The following is a 17,830-nucleotide window of genomic DNA, read 5'->3' on the forward strand; positions in this document are numbered from 1 at the left end:
CCCAAAACCAGGCGAATAACATCCACATTGTGTAGACTCCTTCTGATGTAGTGAAAACCCTAGTTATTTTGTGTTAGAGTATACAGGAGTTCGTTTACCGTATCAAGTGAGAGGTACAAGACTGCAGATTGAGTCAGTAAAACCGTTTTAATTAGCGGAAGTGGCTTCGGTAGTGACCTTAGTTTCGGTGACAGACCTATTTGGATGAGATGTTGAAAAGTGGGACTTGTTTGTGAGATAAATAGTAATTTCTTTCATAATTAATTAAACCCAATATTACAATAAATCACAACTTAACATTAAGGTAATTAAGAGAACAGACATCGCTTCTGTGTCGACTATTGCCTGCAAGGAGCCTGGGAACGCCCCGATGGCACTAAGGTTGGATTAGCAGTTAGGATGTAGATTTATATAGGTAGCGAAATGAATATCCTCGTGTATATCTATTAGAAGTAAACAGTAGATTTGGCTTAGTTTCAAGAAAATCTATTTACATTAGAATCTAGTAATTTTGTTAACTTAGCATCTACTTAGTTCTTTAGCTTTATTATATTAACACGTTTCTTTCTTTTTCAAAAAAAAAACCCCCCTTTAGTAAGTAAATCGGCCTTGTGTAATGTGTATACAATAAGTTCCTTAAGTACTACCTAGGTAAGTTTATATAAACCTAAAATCCTCGATCTAACCCTAGATCCTTATAATTATAGACAGATGTTATAAGAGAATTCTTGAGAAATCTCTTCTCAAACAAGTAAACGACTTATTGACACTTATCTCTTTAAGACGAATATTTCTTTTCCGAGCGAGTTCTAAAGTTTAGAAAGTGTAAGTTTAAATTCGGTGACAATAAAGCTTTTGTTAACAACTTACTAATCCGGATTAATATTTTAGATTTACAATACTAGAGTTATATAACGTATAGAAGGTAGAAATTAACAGTAGTAGTCACGAGGTGGATTCTATAAGAGGATTTTAAAGTAATTATTTTAGGATAGTAACGCTTAGTAGGTATACTTAAGCTCTCTTTATATCTTAAAATAGATTAGGTAATTATTATTCTTTATACTTTAAGTTCTAGGATCCCTAGTTAATTTTAATAGAAAATAATTAGCTATAAAGTCGTTATATATTCGATAAATATATAGAAGTACTCGAAGCCTTAGAGGTAGAAACCTATAGTCGAATTCGTTAGTATTATAGAAAGAGTTATAGGCACCTTTATTTAAGTTTCTAATTATACACTAAATAAAACTCAATAGTTCTAGTTACTCTCTATACGTATAAAATTTTTCTCAGGAGGAAATCTTTACTAACCTTAAGTATATATAAAGAAAAGCTTTTTTCAAATTTTAATTATTTAGATTCTAAACACCTTAATAAATCAATACGTATTAATCTGTTCATTAGTCGGAAAACTAAGAATTGAAAGAAAGTAATTTATTATATATTAAAACAAACGAGTATACTATAGTTTAAATTTGTTAAGTCTTTAGTATTCTTCCACATTAGCTTATATACCGTGTAAGAAGTAATTTACAAGTAGAATTTCGACTTCTTTATATTAGTTGCGTGTTCGCGTTTAGTTTTCTAAATGAATTATTACTTAAATAATTCTATATTATTTCAGTAACTACTCTTTAACACCCAAAAGTATCTCGAATTTATACGACTTGTGAGCTTCTCTATATAATAAGCCTAAAGGTGTACAGCCTAAACTTAGTCACTAATGAATGAAATTTCATTCCACTACGATTCAACAGATTTGTGGTCGCTATCCTTGTTAGCTCGGCTCAAAATGTATGTAAATATAAATTCGGCAGCAATCACATTTTCGGCAGCAACATCTATTTCACCACTATTTTCTTGCAAAGTAAATGAGTGAGATTCCGGCAACACAATTAATACAAAATTTGGCTTAGCAGAAACACTGTAAACTATTCTCTTACTCTATGCTATTCTCGCAATCCTAAGACACATTGGAGCTGCTAAGTGACTAGAGGTTCTTGGATATAGAAACGGAATTCGTTTTACAACTATAAATAGCTTTTCTTCCGTTAATAAGATATTCTCTAGGTAGTTTGAAAGCACGAAGCCAGTCGTTGAATACTGAATTCTCTTCACATGAGAATCTCTAACTGGACGTAGACTCAGCTTGAATTCTATTCTTCCGTGACTAAATAGAACGCTAACACAAAACATTAAACGAACTATTTATTATGTTAGTTAAACAGTTAAATACCGCGGTTACCGTGTAAATAATGTCTCCATCTCTCATTCAACTTCAATTTCGAACTTACATTATTTAATCCCTTTCGTATATACATCTCCCCATTTACTAACTTCGACTTCTTTCGCCCAACCTAAGGAATCTTCTAAGAGAATCAAATTCCAGGCACAACTGGGATGTAATCTAAGAAGTGTACTACAAATCAACTTTTCATATCTGGCAGTTACGATACAGTAAGGAGGACAACATCTTACATTTACGATATCCCTTACTACTCCTACTAAACCAATAGGTTACAATTTATAATTCTGAATCGAAATACCAACGTACAGAACAGAATCCTCAAAGTGCTGCTGTTGTAAGAGTAGAAGCAACCGATGCAACCATCTCCTCACATGATTTTCAACAAATACGTACTAAAGCGGGAAACGTATCGATGCGTAAAACGTGACAAAAACACAGGGCTGCTATGTATGGGACGAAGTGAACACTTCACGTCTAAATGATACTTTACGACTTGTTGATTTCGGCAGCAACTTCAAGATCGGTGACAAACCCCGGTCTAATCTGAATGAGCGTCGCAAGATCAACCCAGTCTAAGCTCGTGTACTTAGAGTTCCAATGAGATTGACTGACCTGCAGGTTGAATCGCCTGTTACAAAATCTTAGGTGAGCTATTTCCAATAAAAGGTAAAGGTGATTTATATCCTAAGTTATTTGGAAAGTTCTAACAGCTGGTGTGACTTCGAGTGATTTAAATTAGATCAGGGTGTTGAATTTGGGTTCCATTAATTTGCAGTTTTAGTACCAAATAGAAAAATATTTTATGACGAGCTTTCCAGCGCATGTAGAACTAATAACGACAACTATTATCATTTGAATTACCAGATGTTGGAAAGAACGATCTAATTACTCTTTTACTAAATTGCTTGCGACTTGACGTCTTCAAGCAGCGGACTATTACAGATAGTGCTGTATAGAACCGTCAAACATTGAGATATTACCGTCAATCTCAAGTCAACATATTGTCCTTCTAGTCTCTACTAAGAATTGGAAACACGATCAACAATAAAGTCACACTTCTCTTAAACATTGGATCCTTTGACCTTGGCTACTGTTATAAATCAATACATCTCTTTAAAAAACCAGCCCATCCATCACATTTTACCCTTTGTGCTCTTTCTAACTCAGTCCTCAGCAGCATATAAAAAAGAGCACCTACTTGGCCTGAAGAGATAAAACTTGCCGGTGCCAGGGTACACTGCAATCCAACCACTGCTATTCCCTCAGGTCAATGATTCAAACCCTTTAAACCCCTCAAATCACTCTGTCTTAATTGACCTCCAACCCAAAGTCCTTTGACACTTTCTTTTCGAAAGTTTCGGAAAAGCAGCAAGTAACTCAAATCGACAGCAAATTTAAATTCGATGAAGAAATTTTCTCGGCCAACACTCATTCCATAATCAATTCCTGGTGACGGTCACGACAGACCGCACCAGAAATTTACATGGTTTTGACAGACAATACATCAATACTTGAGTATTTTATTTCTATAGATAACATTTGTTGGTTCCCAGCGCTTTCTCTACTTGGCCTGATCTGTTACAGTTATTTTGGAAGTGTCTTCTTTATTCCTAAGTTTCCACATTTTGCATATTTAGGAATTACACGGATAACCGCTTGAATTGCTAAATAATAGAAAAGAGTTCATTACTCCCCACACTCGACTACGTCAGAACTACACGGTATCATGAGATGATACCTTTGATCTAGTAGACATATCATCCTCCAACTATCTGCTCCAAAATTAGCAGCCTCCCAATCAAGAGTACAACACTACTCCCCAAAAAATCCCACCTACAACGTTTTCCATTCCCAAATTTAATGACTAAAATACCACTTATCTCCTAAAGTTTGCATCCTCCAAACCCCTATTACACATTCTCAACTTCCAAACCCCCCAATTCATCCCACCACCATATATAACCCATGAAACACCTTGTGCTCAAGTAGCTCAAAAACACCATTCAGTCTCCCACATCAGTGCAAGTATTCTAATATTAAGCTCAACACCACACCACCAATATAATTCCCTCAAACCTCCAATTCCAGCCTTTTCCTTGTTTCTCTCAACCACCCTCCTCCGACATCTATCCCCCTTTTTTTTAAGTGATGCAAAATCGGCAGCACCCCCAAAATTGGTGACAATACCGCCTCCCAAACTACCAACCGACCACTTCCACACTCGACATAAATTCCCTCTATAAAACAGGAAAGAAACAAGAAAGTAGAACACACAACGCCACGCCAAAAGAATCAAACACCACCCTCCCAGCCATATCTCCACCATTTCAGAGCAACATTACCGTTATTTAGTTTGATTTCTCTTAACAGGCCGCCGCAAAGACATTTAAATCCAAGCTTCCCAAAATAAAGAATCATGACTCAGGGTTCTAAACCACACCTATGTGATAGGGAAGTGATATATCATACATACAAGCATCAACTGTAGATAACCGCATCTCCGACTGGGCTCTAAATGGCAGAACCTCCTTATTATGCCATAAGCTTAGGGCAGACATTAGAACCGATAAGCAGCTTGAATAGGTATTTTATTCGAAACAGAGTTGAAAAGATTATATCTTAAAACGACCATTGACGAAATATCGTAAATCTCGTCAACTGTTCTGAGCGAATGACGTGCTACGACTGCGACCTATCTTGTACATCACGAGCTGGACTACCTTGGTCGGTCTGGACAACGTCACACTTTCGTAGGTCAGCTAGATTTGAGTGATAATGTTTATTACATTTAGTATGCCTGGCGAAAGCCATCAGGATATCTGATCTCATCAGATAATGATACACGAATAATGTCGCTCGGTATGATATACAGTAAGCAAATCCTTTTGCTTAATACCCATCCCACGCCATCCAAAACGATGCCTTGTACACCAAAAATGCTTAAACATACTCCTTCAGTTGTGATAATGACATACCAAAATCCGCCTATGCCTACCCCTTATCAAAATGTTGGTAATGATAGCATACCATCAACTCCTTAAAGATAACAGAACTCCTCCAAATGCAGGGTATCAAGATGCCGCATCCGCCTGGTTTAATGGCTGCCGGAGCCGAAATTGTAAATGGTTTCCAAGAATAAGGGAATGGCAGGTACAATAGACCATGCCAATCCCCGGTTTGGATTCAAAAATGCATCAGAACATATGGCCGTTTCTATAGGCCGCTATGAAGAAAGAAAAATTGCTTAATCCAGAACTACGACCTGTCTCCGGACTGGTTCTTGGCGACTTCGATATGGTGCTGGGACTGGTTCCAAAGGCCGTGTAGTCCTCTCTCTAATAAAAATGGGGGCCTGGTCCTGGGTTCCATGGAAACGTTCGGCAGGACGGCGATTATCTTCATAAATGACTGGACGGTGTTGTATTTCGTGTTCGTACCTGGTCAGAATACCATAGTCAGCTAACAATTACAGAAGCCAAACAATTTAATCTTACATCGGTCTTTCAGTATATTCTAGTGGAGGCCTTGCTCGAGTGGATACTGGAATTGGAAAAGCTCTCCGCTCTTGTTCTTCATAATCATGCCGGAACCCGGGAGCATATATCGCTGAGCGTACAGGACGACTACTTGGCGTGGCATTCGATGCTTCTCCAACATGTACGGAACCATTTATACGCGATTGAGAAAAGTTATGAATGAAAGCTTGGTCGATGACATCTCGACCAACACCGGCATCATAAGAACGAGAAACTCTGGTTTGAACAGGAAAATTTGGAGTCTGCGATCTACGGAGAGGTTGCTGGTAGTCTGAATCGACCTGCCTTGACCCGTGAGCATCTTCAACAGGTCTTGGGCTATAAAAGTTCTCCGGTCTACTCTCATGTCTCAGGCGATGATGAGATACCTCACCAGGAGAAATGACAGGGTATGCTGATGTGAGATGGCGTACGACAGTCCCGCCATTCTGTTGGGCTGGGTCATATACCTCTGCTCTTCTGAAATGCTCAGGTGGGCGTCCAATGAAACGAGTATCTGGCACATCATATATAGGAATGCTTCTTCCGCTGGCGGTAATATACGAAGAAGCTGGTGCCCCAGACATACTCGGACTAGGTCTATCGTGACTTATTCTGGTCCCAGGGGATGACCGTCTTAGCGGAAGAGATGAGGGTGATGGCAAATGAGAATCAGCAATTGATGTTGCACCATGTTCATGGGACGGCAAAGGTCTGAAACGACCTGAATCTTCCTCGTGAACCACACGCCGGCGTTTGTTTTGAGGGCTGTCATCATCAATCACAATGAATTGCCGCTGTGGCGGGGGAAGCCTTCGAGACTCGATCACCTGTCTAGGATATGAATCCTGACGGCGACCGAAAGTCTCAGGTCTCGGATGACGCTCTTCTGTGGGCATCAAAGTACGAGTAACATCGCTCGGGGTTGACTCAATAGAAGGAACAAGCAAATCTTGAAAACCGTGTCTGTGAGAAGATCCGCTCACAACTTGTGATGGTCTGTTGTCCCTGAAAGACTGAACTGGAATGCCACGATGTGGCTGCATGCCTTGGTTAATGTAGTGATCTGGTAGTTGTCTCACGATTACCTGGTCTCTTTGTGGCCTATTATCCAGAGGTTGTGTACGTTGCGAGTAAGATGGTTCCTGTAAAGGTTAGTCTTCCGGGGGTGGTAAAAAGCTGTCAGAGTAATTCGGCCATGTGAAGTGAGCTTACCATGCGCGCAGCTGGACCTTCTGCATAGCGTCGTGAGTCCATATCGGTGCGACCATGAACTGAAGTCGGTCTTGTATCAGCCTGTTGTTGTGAATATCGAGGTGCTATTGACATATCAGATGGATGCCTGCCTGTGCCCTGCTCAAGGCGTGTATCAGACTGTGCCGCAAGGGGACGGTGCGACGGATCTTGTTGTCGGTGCAAAGCATCATCCCAAGCCGCTTGATAGCGCTTGAATCCTCTCTGTGTTTTCTTTGGTCCTTGTGGTTTAGGCTTCATCCTAGATCGAGTGCGAGAAGAAATAGCACCCGGTTGGGCAGGGCGATTCTCGCTTTGTACTTGCCGTGCGATACTTGAGATGTCGGAATCTTGGGGACCCGGCGATAGGGCAGGTCGGTGTTGATTCCGAGAAGTTGGTTGGGCCAGAAGTTCTGGAGAACTGGTCGAGGAGATTTCACCTTCTTCGTCGGAACTATCGTCCTCAGAGCTACTATCTCCCTCATCCTCGGAATCGGTTATGACTACAACTTCACGTAGAATTTCGTCCATTTGATCACGACCAGTCTCTTCGTCACCTCGCCACTTGAAGATGAAATCTAAGCAGACAGACTCGACAACCTTTCGGGCATTAACCCAACTTGTCTCTCTGAGAAGCTTGTCGTACCTAGTGTGAGTATGCCGGATGTGAGCGAGTACAGCAAGTTGAACACGTCGGGACAAAGGAAGATCAGCTTGTAGTCCTACAGTTGGCTCACCGTGAAACAAGACACCCTATTCGCATTAGTACTAAGATGAGTCCTGTGGGTCGCATGGAATGCTCACCTTTTGAAAAGCATGCTCGATTATCATCTGCCGATCGGTGTTTGGTATTCGTGGAAAAAGATCCCTAATCGCTGCATCGGCTTGCTTGTTGATTTCTTCCTGGGATTCGGGAATTGGTTCGATAGCGCCCGGCTCGTAGTTTGGGCGATTAATAACTGAATCGCCGACCACCTGGCGAGCTTCTTCGACTATCGATTCGCGAAAATGGCATCCGGTCCTATGCACGAATTCGGATATCTTGGAGTTCTCTTCCTTGGATGCCTAGTAGCATATTAGCGACCGTTGATGTATAATTGAAGCCGAACGTCTTACCGACACGATGAATATCATAGCTCCCCTTTCTCTCGACAATTCTTTGCAAGCATTCGTCATAACTGGATCTCCAAAAGGAATAAATACGAATCCGGGCGGAGGATTCGTATCGTTGGTGACCTGTAGAAATGGTAAGCATTCGTCAATCACACTTCGAAGCATCTGCCAACCTGATATTCCAGCTTCTTCTTCTTTTCTGTATTCTCTGCAAACTCGAAATACGACTGGTATTTCGATTTGACCTTGGGTACATCTAATTTGCCAACAAGATGGGCAGGAGCCGGTCCTGCCCACATCGCAGCTGTAATCTTCGCCTTGTCCTTCTTCCGTTTCTCCAACTTATTCTTTCGTCGCTCCTCTTTCGCTATTTGCATAGCCTTAGAGTCTTGTGCGGCTGGCTGTCCAGTATGGCTAGCTACATGCTTCGATGCAGCTCGCGCCTGCGCCGCCTTGACAATGTTCTTGTTCTTCTTTTTACCCATCGCGACAGTCACGAACCTACCTTCATGAAAGATCCTACAATAAACGGTCAGTGCGCCTACGTGCGCTGGAAAGCACGTTTATCAAAATAATTCTAGTGTCAAAGACTGCGTAGATGGACTACGTTTGGCAGAGGCAAAGAAAAATCCTGGAGCGGGCGATACTTAGGTTTGGGAGGAGATGGAATCGTCGGGCGTCAAGATCTTGTCGGGTCGGCGCTGGAGCAGTTCGTCCCCTTTCAGCCTAGCGCATAATTCAACGTGTGAGCATAAGTTCATTCATGCACAAAATTAATGCAACACTATGAAGTACTTACCACGATCATTTTCGCCTCTGCTGGCTTCCACGATCAAGCTGTCATAGAACTGATTCAGCACACATCTATAAGCTAGTTTATCAATCTAGAACTTAATGATCAGTACGTTTATTAATTGTCAGCGAACCTCAAATTCGAAAAGATGATGTATCTTGCAGGAGTATTTTGTATTCCTTCTCATAAATCTACTTAATAAGTATGCTAGCTCTTCTTATAGACACGAGTGAGCTTCAATGGTATCAAATCCCTCGACACTTTTCATATCTACAAATCAAAACCCTTCCACGCCACCCAAATGAACTGCTTGGACTAATCAAATCCCCACAACTCCAATGATATGCAAAGCCTCGCTTTAATCCTCAAGAGCATTAATCTGTTTCTTGATAAACTCAAAAACCGAAAAGAAAATTGAGTTGACCACACAAGATCTTCCCATAGAGACCCCAAGTCCTCTGTACATACGCCTATTAAAGAATTGGATCTTTGGCGGCGGTTTGGCCTGTTGCCCTCTGCAAACCGTCAAGCAATTTCGTTGGTAGATGCTTTTAGCAGAGTCTATGGGATAGATAAGAGCCCAGCTCGCAACACCACAAAATCCACCAGCACACAGCACCGCCAATGGGTTCGTAGGCGATGAATCCCCAGAGTATGTTGTAAGAAGTTGCTTGCTACTTTCGTATGTCATGAAGTAAATCGCGGTGCCGAGGGTATCTCGCACTGACTGGCATTAGTACATGCCCCACAGCCTGGCGACAAGAATACGTACTCAGGTGTAGATTGAACCCAGAATATAGCCCAGCGAATCCACGATGTTTCACAATGTTCTTGGCCGTTTGAAATGTACCTTTATTCTGATAACTTGCTGCAACTTCTCGAGTAGAAACCGAGGGGTCAGAAACGCTTGATCTGTTTCGGTCGGCCATCAAAACTGATACTTGAGCACTTAATTTCGTCAGCTCGAAGGGACCTAAAAATTGTCAATAACAGCCCGTAGTCAACCGTTGTATGTCTCCCAAACTCACATGCTACCAATGTAATGAAGGACCCAGCAGTAGCTCCAGCAGCTCCAAAGCATGCGACAGTCGAGAGATTGGGATATGTTCCAAGCGTGTTGACATGAGATAGCGGATCCACCCCAAAATTCCGTTTGAACCACGCCGAATAAGTGTATTTCGACCTTTGATAGACACTGAAAGAGATCGTCCTGACCAAGGTGACGCTGGCCATAGGTGCCAGTACTCCCCTAAAGAACCCGCGCAGTCTCTCTGTTTGGTATGTATGTCGAACGCAATCTGCGAAGCTATTGTATTTGTATGTCTGCATGCGGGTCTTCATCGAATCTAGGGGAAACTGTGTATTTGTCATTGGGAGCACTCGCAAGGCATTGAAGGGAGACTTACAGCACCAAACGTAGAGAAGATACTGCTCACAGATGCAGCAACTTCTGTCCGATACCTCTTGATCCATCTCCTCTGTCTATGCTCTGCCCCTCCTGAATCACCTTCTGCCATATCAGCTCCCTTGTTTATATTTCGATAGGAGTCGGAATTGGGCGGCACGCCGATGTTCCAGGTCTGCGATGGGGATCTGCAGGAAAACGCAGTTCCTCAACGCTCCAGTGATAAAGTCATAGGAGCTTTCACCTCCATAGATAGGGCGATTTCTTGTTCGATGAAACCGCCACGCTATGGTTCACTTGCCAGTTGCAAAGTTGGGACGAAATGAAGCACAGCACAACTGAATTATGCGGGGTCGTAGATTTGGGTACAAAAGTACATGGAACCTTTTTGACGGAAGCACAAAGGTATGGATCACCACCCTTGAGCTGAGTGAGGGATATGTATGGGGTTGGGGCGTTTTGGCTTGTGAAGACCGGCACGAGATCTGGGCCAGTAAAGAGAGGCCTCGAGCAAGATAACCGGGACATGCGCACGGCCACCGTAGAATTCTCCTTCAAACCCCAGCAGCCGTCGAACTCCGGAGTAAACGAAGGTCCTCCAGTAGGAGACGACAAGAGGAACTTTGGCGATTCAAGCGCAACCTTTATTCGATTTCCATCTATTTCGATATGACTTCACATCTACATTGCTTTTACAAAGCACTCTTCCTTATTCTCAACCATTTTAGGGAGCCTCAATATTTCGACTCTTTAAAAGCAAATCGTATTTTAGGTAGAAAGCTCTCTACATGTTGAGAGAGAAGGGAGGTCAAAATAAACTGAAAATTAGTTTCTTTGCTTCAAAACTAATTTCGTCAGAGTACAATTGAGTATGAATTAGTCTCGCACTTGTTGAAAATATCTAATGGGTGATAAACTCTCTCTCTTCACTCTTGAAAAGCAAACTCCCTAGCTGTCACTGACAAACATGCTGAAGTCTTTCGTTTTTTCAACCCCCAGACATCACACCCTTAGGGTCCTCAGAGGGGATAATAATAGCATTTTAAGTGACAGAATATTGTCTTGTCGTAAAAGCTTGTCGGTCTTTTTATTTGTAAGTCCACAGAGTATAGTTTATGCTCACGATGCAGAGGAAGATGCTAATTTGAGCAATTGAGAAGTCGTTAGGGCCATGGTCCCTAAAGCAGAGTAGGACATATCATAAACTCAGAAAGAACATAGCTTGGAGAGCAATGAACCACTGACTGCTTCATGTTCGCCTGGACTATATACGTACTATGAATTAGCATAGATGGCAGGATCAAGCATTCAACGGACATCCTTTAGTTTCTATGCTCAAGTCTCAAAATCCCAATGGGGTCGATTTCGTGCTACAGTGCTCCGTTTCACTTGGATACGAGAAAACGAGCTGAACTATAAATCATGGACCTTTCTCCAGGTCTGGGATAATGATCTATCAAACTTCACATCGAACTAAATGTAACAATCAAGGAATTCTGAGCCAAAAAGATTGGTATTAAGGTGATCAATACTAGATGTTCAAGACTGGTCGGCTGAGGCAGGAAGAAGAGCAGCTTGAGGTTAAAGCGCTAGATAAAGCATATATTCATATAGTTCCACCGGTAATCACGGCTAAAGCACTATCGAACGTTAGGATGCAGAGACGATTCAGACGAAAGGCTGATAGAGAAGTGTGACAAGTCCAGTTACGTAACATATATACAACTAGAAAATCTATACCATTTCTAGGTCAACTTGTATCATAAAAACGAACAATATGCGCCTCACTCCATTTCCTCCTTTCCTCGCGGGCTTGGCTCTCGCCGAGGCACAAAAGCGTATGGCCCATGGTTGGAGATACGGAGGGTTTTATGAAAGATGAGTAAAATGTAGTCATAAGTCCCTGACATCGAAGTCAACTCGTCTATTACTGGAGGTGGTAAGTATATCAATCTTTCACAACCTGCCCACAGGGAAAAGCCCAATATTTAACATACGTAGCTGCAACACCATTTACCGCCACCGTAACGTCGACTGCATGTACCGCTACCGTAACAGACATTAAGACTACTACAACTGTCTTGACTCAACTGACACTGAAACCGAGACATTGATAGAGTTAAGAACCGAGTTTATAACTGAGACAGAAACTGAAATATTGACCGCTACCGTGACGGACGTCGCGAGTGTCTTGGCTTCAACCGAGACAGAAACCAAAACAACAACAAATACACTTGCTACGACAGAGACAGAGACAGAAATTTTGACCTCCACCAATACTTCATGAGTCGATGAAAGCGCCCTGGAAAGAAAACGATTTCTGACCCTACCCACTAGATATGACCTGACCCAACTGTCGGATTCGACGCTTATTCCCGTTGCGTGTCAGTGTTTCCATAAAAACGACAGTACCGCCGGTATACAATGAGGATGGAAGCTGGGCAAATTACCGTTTTTCCTGTCTTGGACGATGAAGAAGCGTGTCCCGAGATACGAGGCATTGCTACAGCGAAGAATTTGCGGGAAGAGAGAGGTTTAGTGCGTGTAGAGGGAGATGTATTGACAGGTGGCATATAAGATGAACAATAGGACCTAAGGTCTTTTAAAGTATTTGTAGAGTGGTATGATTGGTATTTCAATTTTATAAATCGTACAGATGTTTCCTTTAAAGACCAAACAATCTTTAGTTATTGTTCTGAGCTTGTCGGATTGAGATCCAGGTATGCTGAGGGTGCCGATGAATTTTCCTCAGGTCCCATTTCCCAGGCTGATCAATCCGATACTACGAGATGTTAGTTGAGTTGATTATAATAGAATGGAAATTTCAGACCTAAAGACGGGGCTTATCTTCTGTATTGTCCCATCTACAACAGCGGCTCACATAGCTGGTGACCTCTTCAGATTCAGTTCTTGAATTAGCGAATCCCCACCCAAAGCGTCACCGGTCAAGTCTACGTGCTCCGATAATGGTACTCGGCATTGCGTATGAAGCGGCGTGTGAAGGTCGTTATCCAAAACAGCCAATTTCCTGAATCTTGCTCCAGCTCGTTGCTTGCTTGGATAGTACTAGGCACATCATCTCAGACACATATTCATACTGTCATTCAACATGGCCAACGTCATGTCATAATTTACGGTAGCAGTCCGTTCCAGATGGTCCTTTGTCGATTCTGGCTTCGAAGAATCATACAACCTGTTGCCGTGTTAGTACGTAGTCGAAGCAGCTTCATCAAATTCTGACTTTGGCTTAAGACCGTATCTCCTCTCCCAACTCTTCTTAAAAAGCAAGTTCCTAAGTATTTTATGCTCCAATCCAGCTTCTTTTGCAGCGTAACCTAGGAATTCCACAGTGTTGTCGATTCTTTTTTGATTGAACATGGATGGGGGATCAGAACGAAACGCTTCTCGAAGTGTATCTCGTGCAATATATCTGGCCGGTTTGGAGAACTGAACTCCGTGAAGAAGGCCTCTGTACAAGTGCCTATAAGCGTGTATGACCTCAATCGCGGTCGGGGTCGACATAGCTATACCGAAATGTGCTATGAATAATGTTTGAGTGAGCTGAGCTGAAAGACCGTCGTCGTCGTCTCATACAAATTTTACTTCCCAGAGCAGGGGCTCGAAGTGGGTCGGCAACATACGCTCTACGGGGACGGATTAAATCGTGATTTTTGGTACATGGCTCGTGCCCTCTACCACACCAAACTCGCCCACCAACTTACGCACTTACAACTATATATCTAAGGAAATAAAGGCTTAGAAATTCACAGAAGCTCCTATCTACCCAAGAATAGTTCTAAGTTCTATAATATAGAACAAGAAAGTAATTATTTTCCACTGTTGTGGTGGAATCGTGGTAGATAGGCCAGGTGTACCAAAAATCAGGATTTAATCCGTCCCCGTAGAGATACGGAACAGTCCCTGTCGAACCGCGCCGGCACTGCAACCCGCATGCAGCTGCTTCACGTGCGCGGGCGCCTTCAATATCAATACTTGTCCAGCTCGTAGGATCAGCGTCATCGGTTGTAACGACAGATTTTATTTCGAATTTGTTGTTTGAAAGACACGTTACTCAAGATCTATCAAATGATACCCAAATCCACCCAATGACATCTCTCGTGTCAGACTTCATTATCAATCCTGTCTTGCGAACCGCTCGCCGTTTCTCTCGATCTGGCACTCCTGGTGACGGTCCTCCGAACAGCAATCGACACGATGCGGCGGTTGAGGGTATAGCAGAGCAGTTGGAAGGATTGGAGGGCCCAGCGACCAGAAGTATCAGGACCGAGAGCATTCTCAGCGATGAGGTTCTAACATCGTCGCCTATCGAGACCGGTCATGGTCTGGACGCTGAGTTGGAGGCTCTAGAGGTGGGCCGACCCCCAAGTGCGCCCGCAGCCTTTGGCCATGTACCGATGAACCTTGGTTCATTTCGCCCGCACTCAACACAGGTCGACGATGATGTTTCCGATAATCCTTCTTTTGGGATACCCGATCGGTTTCGCACAGCTTCGATAGCTGGCACGGCGCATTCAGGGCAGAGTATGGAGAACTTAGGAATGAGTCCCGCCGAGGGGCGTTCGCGGAGCAATACTCAGGATCGGACAAGATCGGGGTCGGGTACCCATCATAGGCATATTTCTCTACCGGCGGACGACGGCATGGGCCCTTTGCGGCAGCAGATAAGAAACATACAAGCTATGGAGGTTACGGGGCAAGAAAAGGCACGTTTGATGCACCAGTTGATCACTCGAGGATATAATCAGGCACAAACGGTTCATACAAAGCCGCAGATAGCAGTGCCTACACCGGGGGATATGGTTAGTCAAGAACGACCCACGACTCCCGAGTCTTTGGCATCCTTTCTTTGGCAAATGAATGGCATGTCGGAAAATGCTTCCCCCAGCCAGCAACATACATTTCACCTTTCGCCGGACGACCTTAAACGTACATACGCACCGCCGGATCCTCCGGAAGTAGATGAAGATGGAGACGTGGTTATTGTTGAAGAAACGGAACCACAACTGGGCTGTAAACATTACAAGCGAAATGTCAAATTGCAATGTTCGGCTTGCGCAAAATGGTACACTTGCAGGTTGTGTCATGACGAGGTAGAGGATCATATTTTGGACCGAAAAGCGACAAAAAACATGCTGTGTATGCTGTGCGGGTGCGCTCAAGGGGCTAGTGAGTTCTGCTTTGAGTGTGGCGAGAGGACTGCGTGGTATTACTGTGGTGTCTGCAAACTATGGGACAACGATTCAAATAAGTGGATATATCATTGCAATGACTGTGGAATATGCCGTAGGGGCCGGGGATTGGGGAAGGACTTCTTTCATTGCAAGGTAAGACGATTCGATTTCTCCCTGAATTTCATACTGATAATTCTACAGACGTGTGGTGTTTGCATGTCAATGTCGGTGGAAAAGAATCACAAGTGTATTGAACGAGTTTCGGACTGCGACTGCCCTATCTGCGGGGAATACATGTTTACCTCCCCACATCCGGTGGTGTTCATGTTATGCGGACATAGCATACACAAGAGGTGTTATGACGAGCACATGAATACATCATACAAATGTCCAATATGTAGCAAAAGTACGGTCAATATGGAGACGCAATTCCGGAACCTGGATCGAGCAATTGATGGCCAACCAATGCCTCCTCAATTCCGAGATACCAAAGCCATGGTATCATGCAATGACTGCTATGCCAAAAGTGCTGTCAAGTACCACTGGCTGGGTCTGAAATGTGCAATTTGCCACTCATATAATACCGCACAACTTTCGATCTTGAGCGATCCTGCAGTTGAGGTCCCTCCCATCGAAAGCGTCGAACCGGAGGTAGAACCGATGAATATTCCCGGTGGAGATATGGCTGCATCTGGATTACTTACCGTGGGCGTACCGCGTAATAGAAGGCATTCTTCACACTCAGGGCCGCAAGTCTCGGCAAGTGGTTCACGTCGCTTCTCTCCTTACCCATTACCTGGCCGGATTGGCAGATCGGTATCTCCCGTACGAGGTATAGGTTTCTTCTTCGAACCTCCTCGCCCGAATCCGACAGTCGAAACGGACGACTCGTTAGATGACGAAGACGAACTTGACTTCTGGGGTCGAGACGGCCCGCGAAGTGTGGCTTCGGGAGAGCTGGCAGATATGGTGGAAGCGGACGAAGATCTTGAAGAGGAGTCATCAGATGACGACTCCGCGATGGATGATTGCGAGGATGAGGGTGAAGAGGAAGAAGATCGATTTGCTTTATTCGGTCATCGCTAATCAGTTTTTGGGTATGGCATAGAGTTATAATGGCGCTTGGGATTGGTAGTGTGACATAATGATGGATGGGGATACTGGTGACACTGGATGGATTCGGGGAGTTTAGACGGTAGATTGGGGATTGGATGTGATACATACTTTTTGTACAGCCTTGGAAATAATTAGTCTTTTCCAGTTTATGAATACAATGTCTTTATGATAGATTCTGCTGGTTTGGTGTCTCTGTGGGATCGCGTGTCTGCGACTTTATGATCCTTTTAAGTGCACGTTTTTCTAAACACGACTTCAAGCATATAGGTGCTACCCTAGTGTCAAATCAAAGGAAGCATATACGCCTCGCCGTGGTCCGATTAGTTCGATGTCTGAGGCGCATAATAATTTGATCAAAATGCACAATGTTGAGCCCTTTGTTTTGACACCGTTTGTTTCGACACGAATGTCTCTTTCACATGAAGAAAGACATCACACAAGGGCCCTCACGAAGACGACCAAAAAGAGTCCGTGGAACACCACTTCAAAATGGCGCGTTACATCACAGCAGAAGTGTAGCTGATAGTAGAAACATGGGAGCGTTGGGGAACAGAGTGGACGAGCAGCTTGATACCGGAGAGATACGATACAACACCGTCCATTTCGTCAGTCAAGCTGACAGAATATCTTGTATTTCTTCAATTCCTTTCGGTAAATATAAACCATCCAAGATTTACCTCTTCTTCATTATAATTTAAGCTACAGAATATCCACGAGGTCTGCCACTTATATTGTCCAAACGCGAGCACGCATGATCTACTTGGTCTCGCGGCGGACAGTAATACGTGGACCTCCAAGGCTCCCATACTTGGTATTTTTTAAACAGAGATTGAAATGGTTTGTTTTCTAGAAATAATAGACGAAATTGCCGATATTTCGTCAATTGTCCCAAACAAATATCGAAGTTCGACTGCTAATTGAATTGTCAACCGCAAGCCAGTTAGAAATCATTCAAGTCGCTCCCAACCTGCTCACCCAAAATCGCGATGCACAATAAAAGTGTCAAGACTCGCTATCTACTTGGGGGAATTGAAGAAATAACGATGTTTCATTCACTGTTTTCGAGAAATATGAAAAGTTTGTCCTGTTTGGAAATTGTCGTGGCAAGAGCCTGTTTCGTTTAAGTGGATAGGGATGGGTCTGTAGAAAGACACGACCACTCGTAGACTGGATGAGGGCTTCGTTGGTAATTCAATAATTGCTGGTGACCAT

General features: G+C 43.3%; 4 protein-coding genes across 4 annotated transcripts; 1 reads left to right on the forward strand and 3 right to left on the reverse strand.

Moving 5' to 3' along the window:
* Positions 1 to 5,495: 5,495 nt before the first annotated feature.
* GLAREA_03246 (uncharacterized protein) lies at positions 5,496 to 8,597 on the reverse strand (the record flags this gene model as incomplete). The annotated part of the gene is made up of 6 exons (XM_008088330.1): positions 5,496 to 5,688; positions 5,746 to 6,911; positions 6,982 to 7,752; positions 7,804 to 8,064; positions 8,116 to 8,235; positions 8,286 to 8,597. 6 exons carry the CDS (start codon positions 8,595 to 8,597, stop codon positions 5,496 to 5,498), a joined length of 2,823 nt encoding a protein of 940 aa, XP_008086521.1.
* Positions 8,598 to 9,263: 666 nt separating this feature from the next.
* GLAREA_03247 (Mitochondrial carrier) lies at positions 9,264 to 10,422 on the reverse strand (the record flags this gene model as incomplete). Its single annotated transcript, XM_008088331.1, has 4 exons — positions 9,264 to 9,628; positions 9,678 to 9,878; positions 9,934 to 10,261; positions 10,312 to 10,422. 4 exons carry the CDS (start codon positions 10,420 to 10,422, stop codon positions 9,264 to 9,266), a joined length of 1,005 nt encoding a protein of 334 aa, XP_008086522.1.
* A 2,636-nt stretch (positions 10,423 to 13,058) lies between these two features.
* Positions 13,059 to 13,832, reverse strand: GLAREA_03248 (uncharacterized protein; the record flags this gene model as incomplete). The annotated part of the gene is made up of 4 exons (XM_008088332.1): positions 13,059 to 13,092; positions 13,192 to 13,376; positions 13,446 to 13,503; positions 13,552 to 13,832. The coding sequence occupies 4 exons, from the start codon at positions 13,830 to 13,832 to the stop codon at positions 13,059 to 13,061; spliced, it is 558 nt and encodes a 185-aa protein (XP_008086523.1).
* A 584-nt stretch (positions 13,833 to 14,416) lies between these two features.
* GLAREA_03249 (RING/U-box) lies at positions 14,417 to 16,588 on the forward strand (the record flags this gene model as incomplete). The annotated part of the gene is made up of 2 exons (XM_008088333.1): positions 14,417 to 15,655; positions 15,704 to 16,588. The coding sequence occupies 2 exons, from the start codon at positions 14,417 to 14,419 to the stop codon at positions 16,586 to 16,588; spliced, it is 2,124 nt and encodes a 707-aa protein (XP_008086524.1).
* Positions 16,589 to 17,830: the final 1,242 nt, after the last annotated feature.

The sequence above is a fragment of the Glarea lozoyensis genome (assembly GCF_000409485.1).
Source record: "Glarea lozoyensis ATCC 20868 chromosome Unknown GLAREA6, whole genome shotgun sequence".
NCBI lineage: Eukaryota > Fungi > Ascomycota > Leotiomycetes > Helotiales > Helotiaceae > Glarea > Glarea lozoyensis.